A 17620-nucleotide genomic window follows, 5' to 3' on the forward strand; every position below is an offset into this window, starting at 1 on the left:
CGCGCGAGGGAGAGAGCGCGCGAGGGAGAGAGGCGCGAGGGAGAGACCCGAGCGCGCGAGGGGAGAGAGCGGCGCGAGGGAGAGGAGTCGGCGCGGAGGGGGATGGGGGAGAGCGCGCGAGGGAGGAGAGCGCGCGAGGGAGAAGAGCGCGCGAGGGAGAGAGCGCGCGAGGGAGAGAGCGCGCGAGAGGAGAGAGCGCGCGAGGGAGAGAGCGCGCGAGGGAGAGAGCGCTGCGAGGGAGAGAGCGCGCGAGGGAGAGAGCGCGCGAGGGAGAGAGCGCGCGAGGGAGAGAGCGCGCGAGGGAGAGAGCGCGCGAGGGAGAGAGCGCGCGAGGGAGAGAGCGCGCGAGGGAGAGAGCGCGCGAGGGAGAGAGCGCGCGAGGGAGAGAGCGCGCGAGGGAGAGAGCGCGCGAGGGAGAGAGCGCGCGAGGGAGAGAGCGCGCGAGGGAGAGAGCGCGCGAGGGAGAGAGCGCGCGAGGGAGAGAGCGCGCGAGGGAGAGAGCGCGCGAGGGAGAGAGCGCGCGAGGGAGAGAGCGCGCGAGGGAGAGAGCGCGCGAGGGAGAGAGCGCGCGAGGGAGAGAGAGCGCGAGGGAGAGAGCGCGCGAGGGAGAGAGAGCGCGAGGGAGAGAGCGCGCGAGGGAGAGAGCGCGCGAGGGAGAGAGAGCGCGAGGGAGAGAGCGCGCGAGGGAGAGAGCGCGCGAGGGAGAGAGCGCGCGAGGGAGAGAGCGCGCGAGGGAGAGAGCGCGCGAGGGAGAGAGCGCGCGAGGGAGAGAGCGCGCGAGGGAGAGAGCGCGCGAGGGAGAGAGAGCGCGAGGGAGAGAGCGCGCGAGGGAGAGAGCGCGCGAGGGAGAGAGCGCGCGAGGGAGAGAGCGCGCGAGGGAGAGAGAGCGCGAGGGAGAGAGCGCGCGAGGGAGAGAGCGCGCGAGGGAGAGAGCGCGCGAGGGAGAGAGAGCGCGAGGGAGAGAGCGCGCGAGGGAGAGAGCGCGCGAGGGAGAGAGCGCGCGAGGGAGAGAGCGCGCGAGGGAGAGAGCGCGCGAGGGAGAGAGCGCGCGAGGGAGAGAGAGCGCGAGGGAGAGAGAGCGCGAGGGAGAGAGAGCGCGAGGGAGAGAGAGCGCGAGGGAGAGAGAGCGCGAGGGAGAGAGAGCGCGAGGGAGAGAGAGCGCGAGGGTGAGAGAGCGCGAGGGTGAGAGAGCGCGAGGGAGAGAGAGCGCGAGGGAGAGAGAGCGCGAGGGAGAGAGAGCGCGAGGGAGAGAGCGCGCGAGGGAGAGAGAGCGCGAGGGAGAGAGCGCGCGAGGGAGAGAGCGCGCGAGGGAGAGAGCGCGCGAGGGAGAGAGCGCGCGAGGGAGAGAGAGCGCGAGGGAGAGAGAGCGCGAGGGAGAGAGAGCGCGAGGGAGAGAGAGCGCGAGGGAGAGAGAGCGCGAGGGAGAGAGAGCGCGAGGGAGAGAGAGCGCGAGGGAGAGAGAGCGCGAGGGAGAGAGAGCGCGAGGGAGAGAGAGCGCGAGGGAGAGAGAGCGCGAGGGAGAGAGAGCGCGAGGGAGAGAGAGCGCGAGGGGGAGAGAGCGCGAGGGGGAGAGAGCGCGAGGGGAGAGAGCGCGAGGGGGAGAGAGAGCGCGAGGGGGAGAGAGAGCGCGAGGGGGAGAGAGAGCGCGAGGGGGAGAGAGAGCGCGAGGGGGAGAGAGAGCGCGAGGGGGAGAGAGAGCGCGAGGGGGAGAGAGAGCGCGAGGGAGAGAGAGCGCGAGGGAGAGAGAGCGCGAGGGAGAGAGAGCGCGAGGGAGAGAGAGCGCGAGGGAGAGAGAGCGCGAGGGAGAGAGAGCGCGAGGGAGAGAGAGCGCGAGGGAGAGAGAGCGCGAGGGAGAGAGAGCGCGAGGGAGAGAGAGCGCGAGGGAGAGAGAGCGCGAGGGAGAGAGAGCGCGAGGGAGAGAGAGCGCGAGGGGAGAGAGAGCGCGAGGGAGAGAGAGCGCGAGGGAGAGAGAGCGCGAGGGAGAGAGAGCGCGAGGGAGAGAGAGCGCGAGGGAGAGAGAGCGCGAGGGAGAGAGAGCGCGAGGGAGAGAGAGCGCGAGGGAGAGAGAGCGCGAGGGAGAGAGAGCGCGAGGGAGAGAGAGCGCGAGGGAGAGAGAGCGCGAGGGAGAGAGAGCGCGAGGGAGAGAGAGCGCGAGGGAGAGAGAGCGCGAGGGAGAGAGAGAGCGCGAGGGAGAGAGAGAGCGCGAGGGAGAGAGAGAGCGCGAGGGAGAGAGAGCGCGAGGGAGAGAGAGCGCGAGGGAGAGAGAGCGCGAGAGCGAGAGCGAGAGAGCGAGAGCGAGAGCGAGAGCGAGAGAGCGAGAGTGCGAGAGAGAGCGAGAGTGCGAGAGAGAGCGAGAGTGCGAGAGAGAGAGTGCAATACAGGAGGAGCGTGTAGAAGATTTCACCATCTGAGAGATAGCATGAACAGGTTTAGTAACACTATACTATTCCTGCACCTGACTACTGGATAGGACATCAGTGCTATCTCTGGTCAAAAAGCCTTTGGCACAACTGAACTCAAGGAATAGGAGTAAGCTTTTGGCCCCTCAGGACTGCCCCACTAATCAACAGGCTCATGGTTGGTCTTCCCCAGGCCTCAATTCCTCTTTCATGCCATCTCAGCATAACCTTCAACTTCCTGAAATCTCAAAAGTCTATTTCCTCTTTAAATCCCACAACACTCTGGGATAGAGAATTCAAGATATGGACTACCATCTGGGAGAAGAAATATCAACTTTAAATGAGTTCCACTTCTTCTAAGCTATAACTCGAGTTCAAGACTCCCCCACTGGTGGAAACATCTATCTTGTCAAGATCCCTCAGAATCATGCATGTGTCAATAAGATCATCTCTCCATCTTCAAAACTCCAAATAAACCAAGACGTAACTTTTTATTCATTCTTGATAAGTCAGTCCCTTTCAACCTAGGAATCAATCCAGAGAATATCTTTTGACCAGCCTCCAATGCCAGTATGTCCTCTTAAATGCAGGGACCAAAACTGCAGAGAACTCCAGGTGCAGCCTCACTAACTCCCTCTACTAATGTAACATGACTTCCCTCTTTATAAACTCCATACCCCTCGCATTAAAGGCCAAAATTCAATTTGCCTTCTTGAACACGTATTGCAGATTTGGGTAAGATGATGCCAGATCTTTTGAGGAATAAAAAAAGCCACTGAACAATTCGCGCAAAAGCAGCAAAGCAATGATTGCTATCCATCCTTCAGACTGACCAGCTGAACAACGTGCCACCTATCTCACTCATTAGGATCTCACCATCTTTAAAACTTGGCTAACATTCTACTGAATGACTGAAGAGAAAGTTGACAAGATTAAGTCCATTAGTGTATTGCTCAAGTGTTCTGAACTTTGGCTAGTCATTTAAAAGACTAGCATCAAAGAATCACTACAGTGTGGACACAGGCCATTCAGCCCATTGAGTTTACTCGGGCCCGCTAAAGAGCATCCCATCCACTCCCACCCTATCCCTGTAACTCTGCATTTCCATGGCTAATCCACATAATTTACACATACAGTCACAGAGTTTCAGCATGGAAACAAACCCTTCGGTCCAACTCATCCATGCTGACCAGCTCCAAACCCTTCCTATTCATGTACCCACCCAGATGCCTTTTAAATGCTGTAATTGTACCAGCCCCCACTTCCTCCGGCAGCTCATTCCATACACGCACCACCTTCTGCATGAAAAAGTTGCCCCTTAGGTCCCTTTTAAATCTTTCCCCTCTCACCCTAAATTTACGTGCTCTAGTTCTGGACTCGCTCACCCCAGGGAAAAGACCTTGTTTATTTGGACTGTGGGAGGAAACCCATGCAGACACAGGCAGGATCTGCAAATTCTACATGGACAGTTGCCCAAAGGTGGAATCGAACCTGGGTCACTGGTGCTGGCGTGCAGAAGTGCCTCTGCGTAAAGTTTTGTTGAAAGACCAAAGACCTCCATGATATAGTACTGATAAAATTTACCAAGATATTCTCAGAACAGAAAAAGAATGAGTGCAAGCCAAGAACACAGGAGAGTGATATAATCAAACATCTTAAATCAACAGTGACACTCCCCTTCATTTCCTGCTCCACCCTCCTCTTCCATTTTTAAGTGAGTCCTTTTATCTTGCTTTGTTGAAGATGTCAAGCAAGTGTATAGTGGTCATATTTTATCACCAACTGCTTGGTCACATTTTGAAATGGATCCCAATAGATTAACAGGGACCTGGATTCACTTAAATCCTTTCATGCTTTAAATCGGAGATCTTCCTGATAACCTGAGAGTGGCACTGTGAAGAAATAATGGTCAACCAAAATACATCACCTTCCTCCTCCTCCTCCTCCTCCTCCTCTTCCTCGGTTGTTTCTGCAGCGAGTGAACGGGTTTCCACTTGTTTCTGTAAAGCTTCGAGCTTACTTTCATAGTCCTGGCAATAAAGACAGAAGACGTGTAGAAGAAAGGACAAGTGCAGAGGGCCAACAAGGCTCCATAAGTCAAAGACTTTGTGATGGCAGAGGTTCGAAAGGTCACAGGTCATTGCATTTGATACATGAATAACATATCTTGCTGCAAAAACCAAGATTTGATTTGCACTTTAAAGTAGATGTTTTCTTTCAATTAATCTTGAAAAGACTGAGCGAAGAGTTGAATACAGGATCCTAATTTTTCTTTCAGGGCAATTAGATGCATATAAAGCATGAAAAATTGAATCAGAAATGCTTGATTAAATTTATAGTTTTTAACATTATCAATATCTATAAAACGGTGGGTTCCTCTAGACTTCTTTAGACTTCATAAAGAAATGCCCAAAGGGAAATCCAAGAGTGGAAAGTTAATTCAACATAGCCCCTCGAAGCAAAACCGCAATAAGATACAAGAGGTTAACTGAAAAATAAATACAGCATAGGTTAGCACATTTTGACTATGAATCACTCAGATGAATACATTTCTCCTTAAAATTCTCAAAGGGAATTAAAGGTGGATGTGGTGTAATCAATGATAACCAACCCATTTACAGTCACAGTAGTACGAGTTTTGTATAACAGCATCCTCTCAATGATGAAAGAGAATGGCTGTGTTATTACGCTGCAATACTATTAGCAATTGAAGCATCAGAAGTTTTGGATCATACTCAGGGTTAGTGAAAACGAAAGCTAATTTCCACTGTAGCTTCATCGCATTAATTAACTTGCAGAGTTAATTACAGACTATGGTAATTTTAGTAGTTTTGCATTTTAAATGTTGCAATAGCTCACTGACAAGGATAAATGTAATTAGGTATTAGAGAATTGTATCTGTTTCAAATTGGAGGTCATTTCAATGTTCTGGTTTTCAAAATGCAAATGTACTTTTCTTGGAGAGAACTTCTGATATTGACACAATTAGCTGTTCAATTAATTTGATGGACTGATTTTAACAGGCTTACTACTGGTTAAAAAGAAACTGCAACAACTCTTCTCATTATGTTCACATTCCACACATACAGAGAATCAAAGCTCGTACCCGAGGGAGAAGAAAGCAGATTACCTTCAAACGTTACCTTGTGACAATGTTCTATTTACCAGACAGCATGTAGCAAGCAGTCATTCAGAGATGGCAATTGTGTTTTTTTAAAATACATAAAACAGTCATAAAATCACAGGCTTAAAGAGTTCACTTTATTCTCAAAGTTCCAGGGTTTTAACTCTGATGTCCACATGATGAAATCTAAACGCAAATCAAGTTGCTTTCCAGCACTCACATAGCTCTGCTCGACACTAAGTATTGGCTCCATAAGACGATGAGAAATAAGAACAGGATCATTCAACATGATCAGATATTCCTCATGACCACTTTGCTTTCTCCACAACCCTCAATTCTCTGACTGTAGAAGAATCTCTCAGCCTTAAAGATATAGAAGTATCTAATCCCTCAGCTCTCTATGGCAAAGAGTTCCAGAGACTTTCAACTCTCAGAGAACAACTTTCTCCTCATTTCATTCTTAATTTGGCTTCCCTTTCATTCTGAGACTATGCCCTCTGGTCCTAGACTCCCCCATGAGGAAACATCTCAGCATTTAGCCTGTCAAAACCCTTAAGAATCCTGTTTCAATAAAGATCCCCTCATTCTTGTAAATTCCAGTGAAAAGAGATCCAACTTGTTTAACCTTTGCTCATAAGACAAACCCATCATACAGGGGATCATTCTTGTGAACCACTTCCAATGAAATAATATCTTTCCTTACACAAGGGTACAAAAACTACTCAAAGTACTCCAGCCAGTCTACCTCCACGTATGCAGATGCTAACCAGTTCAACCTCTCTAAACCTCATGAATACTTTTGCACTCTCAAACTGCGCATTCAATATCTCAACACTGATATATCAGAATATCCTCCCTCTGATCAACTCAGAGATCAGAGTTATTATCTGGAGCCCCAATTAAAACGTTCACATCATGCCCCTCTTCCCTACTCAGGCACCTGCTGATCCATTCGGTGTAATTTCACCAAGCTTTTCAACTTGGAACTTAGCTTCAAAACCGACGATGTATCCATTGGTAAAAGCAGCACCTTTGTAACATGGCCTGTCTCCATCAACAGTTCCATCAACTACTTCCTCCCCAACTCAAAATTCAATTTCCTTCCTAAAACCCATCACCTGCGCCAAGCACAGTTTAACTCAAGAAATGCAAGCTAAATTAGATATACTGAGAGTCAAACAAAGAAGATGGTACAAATACACAAAATAGTTGTTTGTTAGAACAGCTTAGACCCATACAGCATAGAGACAGACCCTTCAGTCCAACCAGTCCATACCAACCATAATCCCAAACTAAGGTATTCCCACCTGCCTGTGCCTGGCCCATACCCCACAATGTATGTGGCAGGTACTCATGTGACTCGGCCAACGTTGTCTATCTCACATGCGGCAGGCAAGGATGCCCTGAGTCATGGTACATTGGTGAGACCAAGCAGACGCTGTGACAACGGATAAATGGACACTGCGCAACAGTCACCAGGCAGGGGTGTTCCCTCCCAGTTGGTCACATTTCAGCAGTCTGGGCCATTTGGCCTCAGACCTTTGGGTGACCATCCTCCCAGGTGGACTTCGGGACAGGAAACAACACAAAGTGGCCAGGCAGAGGCTGATAGCGAAGTTTGGTACCCATGGGGATGGCCTCAACCAGGACCTTGGGTTTATGTCACACTACAGGTGACCCCACTGGACCACCCACACACACACACACAAACACACACATACACCCTCCACACTCACAAACACACACATACACACCTCCACATACACCCCCACACACATACACACCCACACACATATACACCCCCACACGCATACACACCCACACACATATACACCCTCCCCACACACATACACACCCACACACATATACACCCACACACATACACACCCACACACATATACCCCCACACACATACACACCCACACACATATACACCCACACACATACACACCCACACACATATACACCCACACACATACACACCCACACACATATACACCCTCCCCACACACATACACCCTCCCCACACACATACACCCTCCCCACACACATACACACCCACACACATATACACCCTCCCCACACACATACACCCTCCCCACACACATACACCCTCCCCACACACATACACCCTCCCCACACACATACACCCTCCCCACACACATACACCCTCCCCACACACATACACCCTCCACACACATACACATACACCCTCCACACACACATACACCCTCCACACTCACAAACACACCCACACACACATACACCCTCCACACTCACAAACACACACACACATACACCCTCCACACTCACAAACACACACACATATACACCCTCCACACTCACAAACACACACACATATACACCCTCCACACTCACAAACACACACACATATACACCCTCCACACTCACAAACACACACACATATACACCCTCCACACTCACAAACACACACACATATACACCCTCCACACTCACAAACACACACACATATACACCCTCCACACTCACAAACACACACACATATACACCCTCCACACTCACAAACACACACACATATACACCCTCCACACTCACAAACACACACACATATACACCCTCCACACTCACAAACACACACACATATACACCCTCCACACTCACAAACACACACACATATACACCCTCCACACTCACAAACACACACACATATACACCCTCCACACTCACAAACACACACACATATACACCCTCCACACTCACAAACACACACACATATACACCCTCCACACTCACAAACACACACACATATACACCCTCCACACTCACAAACACACACACATATACACCCTCCACACTCACAAACACACACACATATACACCCTCCACACTCACAAACACACACACATATACACCCTCCACACTCACAAACACACACACATATACACCCTCCACACTCACAAACACACACACATATACACCCTCCACACTCACAAACACACACATACACCCTCCACACTCACAAACACACACATACACCCTCCACACTCACAAACACACACATACACCCTCCACACTCACAAACACACACATACACCCTCCACACTCACAAACACACACACATATACACCCTCCACACTCACAAACACACACACATATACACCCTCCACACTCACAAACACACACACATATACACCCTCCACACTCACAAACACACACACATATACACCCTCCACACTCACAAACACACACATACACCCTCCACACTCACAAACACACACATACACCCTCCACACTCACAAACACACACATACACCCTCCACACTCACAAACACACACATACACCCTCCACACTCACAAACACACACACATATACACCCTCCACACTCACAAACACACACACATATACACCCTCCACACTCACAAACACACACACATATACACCCTCCACACTCACAAACACACACATACACCCTCCACACTCACAAACACACACATACACCCTCCACACTCACAAACACACACATACACCCTCCACACTCACAAACACACACATACACCCTCCACACTCACAAACACACACATACACCCTCCACACTCACAAACACACACATACACCCTCCACACGCACAAACACACACATACACCCTCCACACACGCACATACACACACATACACCCTCCACACACGCACATACACACACATACACCCTCCACACACGCACATACACACACATACACCCTCCACACACGCACATACACACACATACACCCTCCACACACGCACATACACACACATACACCCTCCACACACGCACATACACACACATACACCCTCCACACACTCACATACACACACATACACCCTCCACACACTCACAAACACACACATACACCCTCCACACACGCACATACACACACATACACCCTCCACACACGCACATACACACACATACACCCTCCACACACGCACATACACACACATACACCCTCCACACACGCACATACACACCCACACACCCTCCACACACGCACATACCCACACACACACCCTCCACACACGCACATACCCACACACACGCACATATACACACCCACACACACGCACATACACACCCACACACACACCCACACACGCACATACCCACACACACACCCTCCACACACGCACATACCCACACACACGCACATATACACACCCACACACACGCACATACCCACACACACGCACATATACACACCCACACACACACCCACACACACACCCACACCCACACACACACCCACACCCACACACACACCCACACACACACCCACACACACACCCACACACACACCCACACACACACCCACACCCACACCCACACACACACCCACACCCACACCCACACACACACCCACACCCACACACACACCCACACCCACACGCACATACACACCCACACACACACGCACATACACACCCACACACACACGCACATACACACCCACACACACACGCACATACACACCCACACACACACGCACATACACACCCACACACACACGCACATACACACCCACACACACACGCACATACACACCCACACACACGCACATACACACCCACACACACACGCACATACACACCCACACACACACGCACATACACACCCACACACACACGCACATACACACCCACACACACACGCACATACACACCCACACACACACGCACATACACACCCACACACACACGCACATACACACCCACACACACACGCACATACACACCCACACACACACGCACATACACACCCACACACACACGCACATACACACCCACACACACACGCACATACACACCCACACACACACGCACATACACACCCACACACACACGCACATACACACCCACACACACACATACCCACCCACACACACACATACCCACACACCCACACACACACACACACCCACACACACACGCACATACACACCCACACACACACGCACATACACACCCACACCCACACGCACACACACACCCACACCCACACACGCACATACACACCCACACACACACGCACATACCCACCCACACACACACGCACATACCCACCCACACACACACGCACATACCCACCCACACACACACGCACATACCCACCCACACACACACGCACATACCCACCCACACACACACGCACATACCCACCCACACACGCACATACCCACACACACACGCACATACCCACACACACGCACATACCCACACACACGCACATACCCACACACACGCACATACACACCCACACACACACGCACATACACACCCACACACACACGCACATACACACCCACACACACACGCACATACACACCCACACACACACGCACATACACACCCACACCCACACGCACATACACACCCACACCCACACGCACACACACACCCACACCCACACACGCACATACACACCCACACACACACGCACATACACACCCACACACACACGCACATACCCACCCACACACACACGCACATACCCACCCACACACACACGCACATACCCACCCACACACACACGCACATACCCACACACACACGCACATACCCACACACACACGCACATACCCACACACACACGCACATACCCACACACACACGCACATACCCACACACACGCACATACCCACACACACGCACATACACACACACACGCACACCCACATACACACACACACGCACACCCACACACACACGCACACGCACACCCACACACACACGCACATACACACCCACACACACACGCACATACACACCCACACACACACGCACATACACACCCACACACACACGCACATACACACCCACACACACACGCACATACACACCCACACACACACGCACATACACACCCACACACACACGCACATACACACCCACACACACACGCACATACACACCCACACACACACGCACATACACACCCACACACACACGCACATACACACCCACACACACACGCACATACACACCCACACACACACGCACATACACACCCACACACACACGCACATACACACCCACACCCACACGCACATACACATACACACCCACACGCACATACACATACACACCCACACGCACATACACACCCACACACACACACACACACACATACACACACACATACACACACACATACACACCCACACACACATACACACCCACACACACATACACACCCACACCCACATACACACCCACATACACACCCACACCCACATACACACCCACATACACACCCACACACACACCCTCTCTCACAATCACACACATACACCCTCCACACACGCACATACACACCCACACACACACTCTCTCTCTCTCTCACAATCACACACATACACCCTCCACTCACACACACACATATTAGTCTATGGGGTGAATTTGTATTTGCAGAATTATATTTGCACATACATTCTATTTTTCCTCAAAAAATGCACAATCTGCAGGCAGTAAACGCAGGTAGTCATAGTCATAAAAAAGTACAGCATGGAAACAGACCCTTCACTCCAACTCGCCCATGACGACCAGATATCCTAACACAATCTAGTCCCACCTGCCAGCACTTGGCCCATATCCCTCCAAACCCTTCCTATTCATATACCCATCCAGATGTCTTTTAAACGTTGCAATTGTACCAGCCTCCACCACATCCTCTGGCAGCTCATTCCATACACGTAACACCCTCTGCGTGAAAAAGTTGCCCCGTAGGTCTCTTTCATATCTTTCCCCTCTCACCCTAAACCTACACCCACTAGTTCTGGACTCCCCCATCCCAGGGAAAAGACTTTGTCTATTTATCCTATCCATGCCCCTCATAATTTTGTAAACCTCTATAAGGTCACCCCTCAGCTTCCAACACTCCAGGGAAAACAGCCCCAGCCTATTCACCCTCTCCCTATAGCTCAAATCCTCACAACTCTGGCAACATCCTTGTAAATCTTTCCTGAACCCTTTCAAGTTTCACAACATCTTTCCAATAGGAAGGAGACCAGAACTGCACGCAATATTCCAAAATTGATCTAACCAATGTCCTGGTACTCAATACTCTGACCAATAAAGGAAAGCATACCAAACACCTTCTTCACTATCTTATCTACCTACAACTACACTTTCAAGGATATATGAACCTGTACTCCAGGGTCTCTGCTCAGCAACACTCCCTAGGACCCTACCATTAAGTGTACAAGTCCTGCTAAGATTTGCTTTCCCAAAATGCAGCACCTCACATTTATCAAAATTAAATTCCATCTGCCACTTCTCAGCTCATTGGCCCATCTGGTCAAGATCTTGTTGTAATCAGAGGTAACCCTCTTTGCTGTCCACTTCATCTCCAATTCTGGTGACATCTACAAACTTACTAACTGTACCTCTTATACTCCCATCCATATAAATAACGAAAAGCAGTGGACCCAGCACTGATCCTCGTGGCACTCTACTGATCACAGGCACCACCACCCTCTGTCTTCTCCCTTTGAGCCAGTTCTGTATGCATCCCTGACCACCCACAGCATGGTCACAAAGAACATAAGGAACCATGTCAGCCTAAGCCACAAGGAAACTACCCAGACTGCCTCAACCTTGACCAAACAGGCTAACTAAAATACTAGGCAGCAAACAGGAGATGACTCGAGCCACATCCAGACTGGGGAGTACACTTCCCGAGACAGCCTGACAACAGACTTCCTATCCCTCAGTAAGCACAAGTGCTCCCGAAGCCCTCAGAGCAGCCTCACTCCTCACACACACGAACTCCGCAAAGGGTGCTCAGACTGAAAAGCACCATGGTCCCTCACTTCTGGACTAACCACAATGGAAACCCATTGATGCCAGCTGGGGAAACATTAGCACCTACTCTCACAGAGGATCAGAATCTCCCAACTCAATCACGGACTGATTGCTGCTATAGGATTGTCCTCCCACTGCTTGAGTTTTACTCTTGATTGTACTGTAATTCAGACCATGTGACTGTACCCCTATAAAACTGCCTGTGCCCACTGCTTGGGGAAAAGAGAACCCTTGATCTACCTGCACAGACCGTCAGTTCTATGTTAGCCTAGTCAGTCAATCTCTCTGCCAGCAATATCGCTTGTAATAAACAGCTCGGCAATATCACCCGATCTGGCTTGTATGGTCTCTGTTCAGTTGGGCTCAATTCTCCGACAGTTTGGTGTTGCACCTCTCAGCAGGGTAAACGAACCGGACACTTTAAATTGTGCCCAATTTGGACCTGCCAGCTAGCTCTGTCCCAACGGGTCAGACCTACAAAGGGTTGGACGTCTGGGGGAAGTAGCCACGATTATAATCTAATGCAGCAGCATTTCGGCACTGAGCTGGCTTACCCAAATTGTACCCATTTAGGCAGACACATGATCCGACTGGAAGAGCAGCCATGTGTCTGATCCAGCCAGGGGAAAGACAGACCAGCAGCTGCTCCCGCAAGACAGGAGAGAGTGCTATGAAATTCTCACTTATAAATTCATAGATGGTGGAAAATTCACAGGGGCCCTGCTGTTTCGCCCATCTGGCTTGTGTTTGTCCTGTAGGTGTCTCATCTGTTTGTCCTGTTTGTTTCTGTCTTTGTCAGAGCTGCAGTCTATTCCCAGCTCGAACCAGAGGTCAATGAGGTCGCGGGACCGCAAACGTCCAGGAGAAGGACCGCCCCGGGGACAAGTCTAACCTGTCCCGCTGAGGTAGCATTCTGCAGAAACCAACACTCTCAGGGAAGTAACAAGCGTCATGGTAACCACGTCCGTATGTTATCCAAGCTCATGTGAATGCTGCAACACTATAAGATACCATTTTACCATAGGATTACACAAGATATTCGGCACAAAGAAGGCCATGTTGCCCTATAAGCCCATTCCAGCGATTACATTCCACTCTTTCCTCATCTAATCTAGTATTGCAACCATTTGCTTGTATTTGGAACTTAATTAGCCACTTAAACACATCAACCATCTTGTTCACTTCACCCACTTCCTCAGGCTGTGGATTACTCATTTTCACCAGTCACTGGGTAACAAAACATCTTCTGAATTCCCCATTGGATTTCCTGTTGACTGTCTCATATTCATGGCTTCTAATTCTGCTCTTCCCTGTGAAAGGAAAGATGCTCTCTGCATTCACTCTGTCAGAACCTTGAGATTTTGAATAAGTTTCACCTCCGCCTTTTTGCTTCCAGGAGAAATAGACCCAGTTTGTCAATCTTCTCTTGATAAATATACCTATGGCATTTTTGGTGTGTTCTTTGTAAACTTCTCCAGAGTCGGACCTTATAGAGGTTTATAAAATCATGGGGGGCATGTATAGGATAAATAGACAATGTCTTTTCCCTGGGTTTGGAGGGGGGAGGGGACAGAACTAGAGGATATAGGTTAAGGGTGAGAAGGAAAAAATTTAAAAAGGACCTAAAGGGCAACATTTTCACTCAAAAGGTGGTTCATGTATCAAATGAGCTGCCAGAGGAAGCTGGTACAATGACAACACTTAAAAAAGCACTTGGATGGGGCCATGAAAAGGAAGGGTTTAGAGGGATATGGATAAAACGCTGACAAATGGGACTAGATTAATTTAGGATATCTGATCAGCATAAACGAGGTGGAGACCAAAGAGTCTGTTTCCGTGCTATACTTCTCTATGACTATATTCTTTGTGTGACAATGATCAGAATTACACACAGTACTGTAAGTCTAGTCTAATCAATGTCCCATACAGGCCCAGTGCAACCCCCTTCACTTAAGGCAGTTCAGAGGAGGTTTGCGAGATTGATTCCAGAAATGAGGGGTTTCGAGGATTGAGCAGTTTAGACATTTACTTGAGTTTATAAGAATGAGAAGACATTTAATTGAGTATATATGGTGCAAAAGGGGATTGGCAAAGTAGGTGTCGAGAGAATGTTTCCTCACGTGGGGTTTTCTAGAATGAGAGATCATAGCTTTAGGTAAAGGCTGGCAGATTTAAAGCAGAGACGAGGAGAAATTACTTCTCACAGGATCATGAATCTGAGGAATTCATGACCCTATATCACGGTGCATACTTGGACACTGAATACATTTGAGGAGGAGATAAACAGATTTTTAATTAGCTGAAGGGTTATGGAAGATGGGCAGGAAAGTGGAGTTAAGGCTAAAAAGGAGATCAGCCATGATCACATTAAATGGTGGAGCAGGTTCGAGGGGCTGAATGGCCTCCTCCGGCTCCTGATTCTTATTTCAATTCTATCCCATTGGAAATGAAACTCGAGAATGAGATTTGCATTCTTTATGGTTATGTTAAACCGTGGCGCACTTTTAGGATTTAGAGTCAGATATCACAGTGTTCCTTTCCCTCACGTGGACTTGAACCTTCCAAATGTTAAGTGACCACTGCATGCTCCTACCAAATTACTACTTCAATTTATCTGCTTTGAACTTCATTTGCCATATGTAGGTTATTTAATTTGTGTATTTATAAGAATTATTATAAGATGGGAGTGTTTAAATATTGCCTTTTAGGATACCAGTACTATCATTACAATAAAATAGAAACTCAACAGTGGAATATTTTAAATGTTGGAAAACTACAATTTAAAATGCTTGTAATAATTCCAGTTCTACCTGACTACACCAGAACTTAGCAGTTTGCTACAAGGCTAGTTAAATTTTTGGGATGGAGAAGTTGATGCAAGCTCAATCCTTGTTTTGCTCATTTCCAGATACAAGCAGAATTTCAGTGTAACCCACACTTGGTATTTCTTTTTTATTATTTTGCTGCAATTTAAAAAGCAAAAAGAAAACTTGTTTTTTTAAATACTATCAAAATGTCTCACACTATATTGTTCAGATATCCTATAGTATAGGGGCAAGTTTCAAATTTATAGCTTTTTTAGAAGAATACTTAGCATTTCGTCCACTTAAAATTTTACTCTTGATTTGAGCAGTTAATTTTCCCATATGAGATTGGATGCCATGGCCATTGAATACTGACAAAAAAGCAAACTATTTCCTCGTTTCAGTCTGTGAAAACTTTACTTCATTTGAGGGATCCTTAAATTGTCTGGAGATGAACTGTTCATCCAAAACAACTCACTGTCTGCTTCTAGCAAATCAGTAAACTTAAAGAAGATTTCCAAATAATACCTTAATACAGACATAACGGCAATCTAAATAATTATTACTCCAAGGCCAAAGTCACAAGAATAATTTTGACTGGGGCCATTTCAGTGCTGTTGCACTCCTAATTTTTATTTCAATTCAATTCCATTCAAAATGAAACTCAAGTAATAGAAGCCAATTTGGATAATCTGAAGATTGAACCAGAGGAACACAGCTGTGTGGTTCTCCATCATTCCTTTCTTTTATTCATTTATTGGATGATGATGTTGCTGGCTCGGCCATGAGGTACTGCCCATCCTTAAATGCCCATAAAACAGCCAAGAGTCAATCACATTGCTGTGGGTCTGCAGTCACATGTATGCCAGACCAGGTAGTTTCCTTCCCTGAAGGGACATTAATGACCCAGATGGATTTTCCCAACAATGGATTCACGGTCATCCTTTAGATTCAGAATTCCAGATATTTATTGAATTCAAATTCCACCATCTGCCGTGGCAGGATTCAAACCCAGGTCCACAGAACATTACTCGGATCTCTAGAAAATACCACTAGACCACTGCCTCCCCAATTTACACAGTAATTTCTTGACTTGACCACTTTCCCAGAACCCAGGAGCACAGCTTGTCTATCATACATTAGAAAGATTAATGTCCAAAAGTAAAAAGAAACGTATATCCAGTTATTCACTACCTTATGACAAAAATGTAGAAACCTCGCATCCTGAATGTTAAAAGCAAACTTTAGTTCTGGGAAATCCTTGCATGATAGTCAATTTGGCAAGACAGTGACAAACCATTTTTTTCTAAAACTATCAACAACAATTATTTTCGGAAATTTATTGATGGTTAGCACTTTCCAAATGCAATCAGTCGTCAAAAGTAAAGGAAATCCTTCACAGATTAGATTAGTTCATTACTGGCAGTTTTTCTTTTAATTCTTAATTATTCATCAGGCCCTACAGAATACTCAAA

General features: G+C 48.4%; 1 protein-coding gene across 27 annotated transcripts in view; it reads right to left on the reverse strand.

Moving 5' to 3' along the window:
- kif1b (kinesin family member 1B) overlaps positions 1–17620 on the reverse strand; it is a 216768-nt gene that overhangs the window by 77993 nt on the left and 121155 nt on the right. For all 27 annotated transcript variants that reach the window (XR_015753427.1, XM_043676220.2, XM_043676210.2 and 24 more), the window contains one exon: positions 4327–4429. Coding sequence is in view for 26 of the 27 variants with exons in the window: in XM_043676220.2 (XP_043532155.2) it covers positions 4327–4429 (103 nt within the window). In the remaining variant the exon portion in view is untranslated. The remainder of the gene's footprint in view (positions 1–4326; positions 4430–17620) is intronic.

Source organism: Chiloscyllium plagiosum, unplaced genomic scaffold, assembly GCF_037043375.1.
Source record: "Chiloscyllium plagiosum isolate Xiang-an unplaced genomic scaffold, Cpla_swu_hap1 HiC_scaffold_37, whole genome shotgun sequence".
Classification (NCBI taxonomy): domain Eukaryota; kingdom Metazoa; phylum Chordata; class Chondrichthyes; order Orectolobiformes; family Hemiscylliidae; genus Chiloscyllium; species Chiloscyllium plagiosum.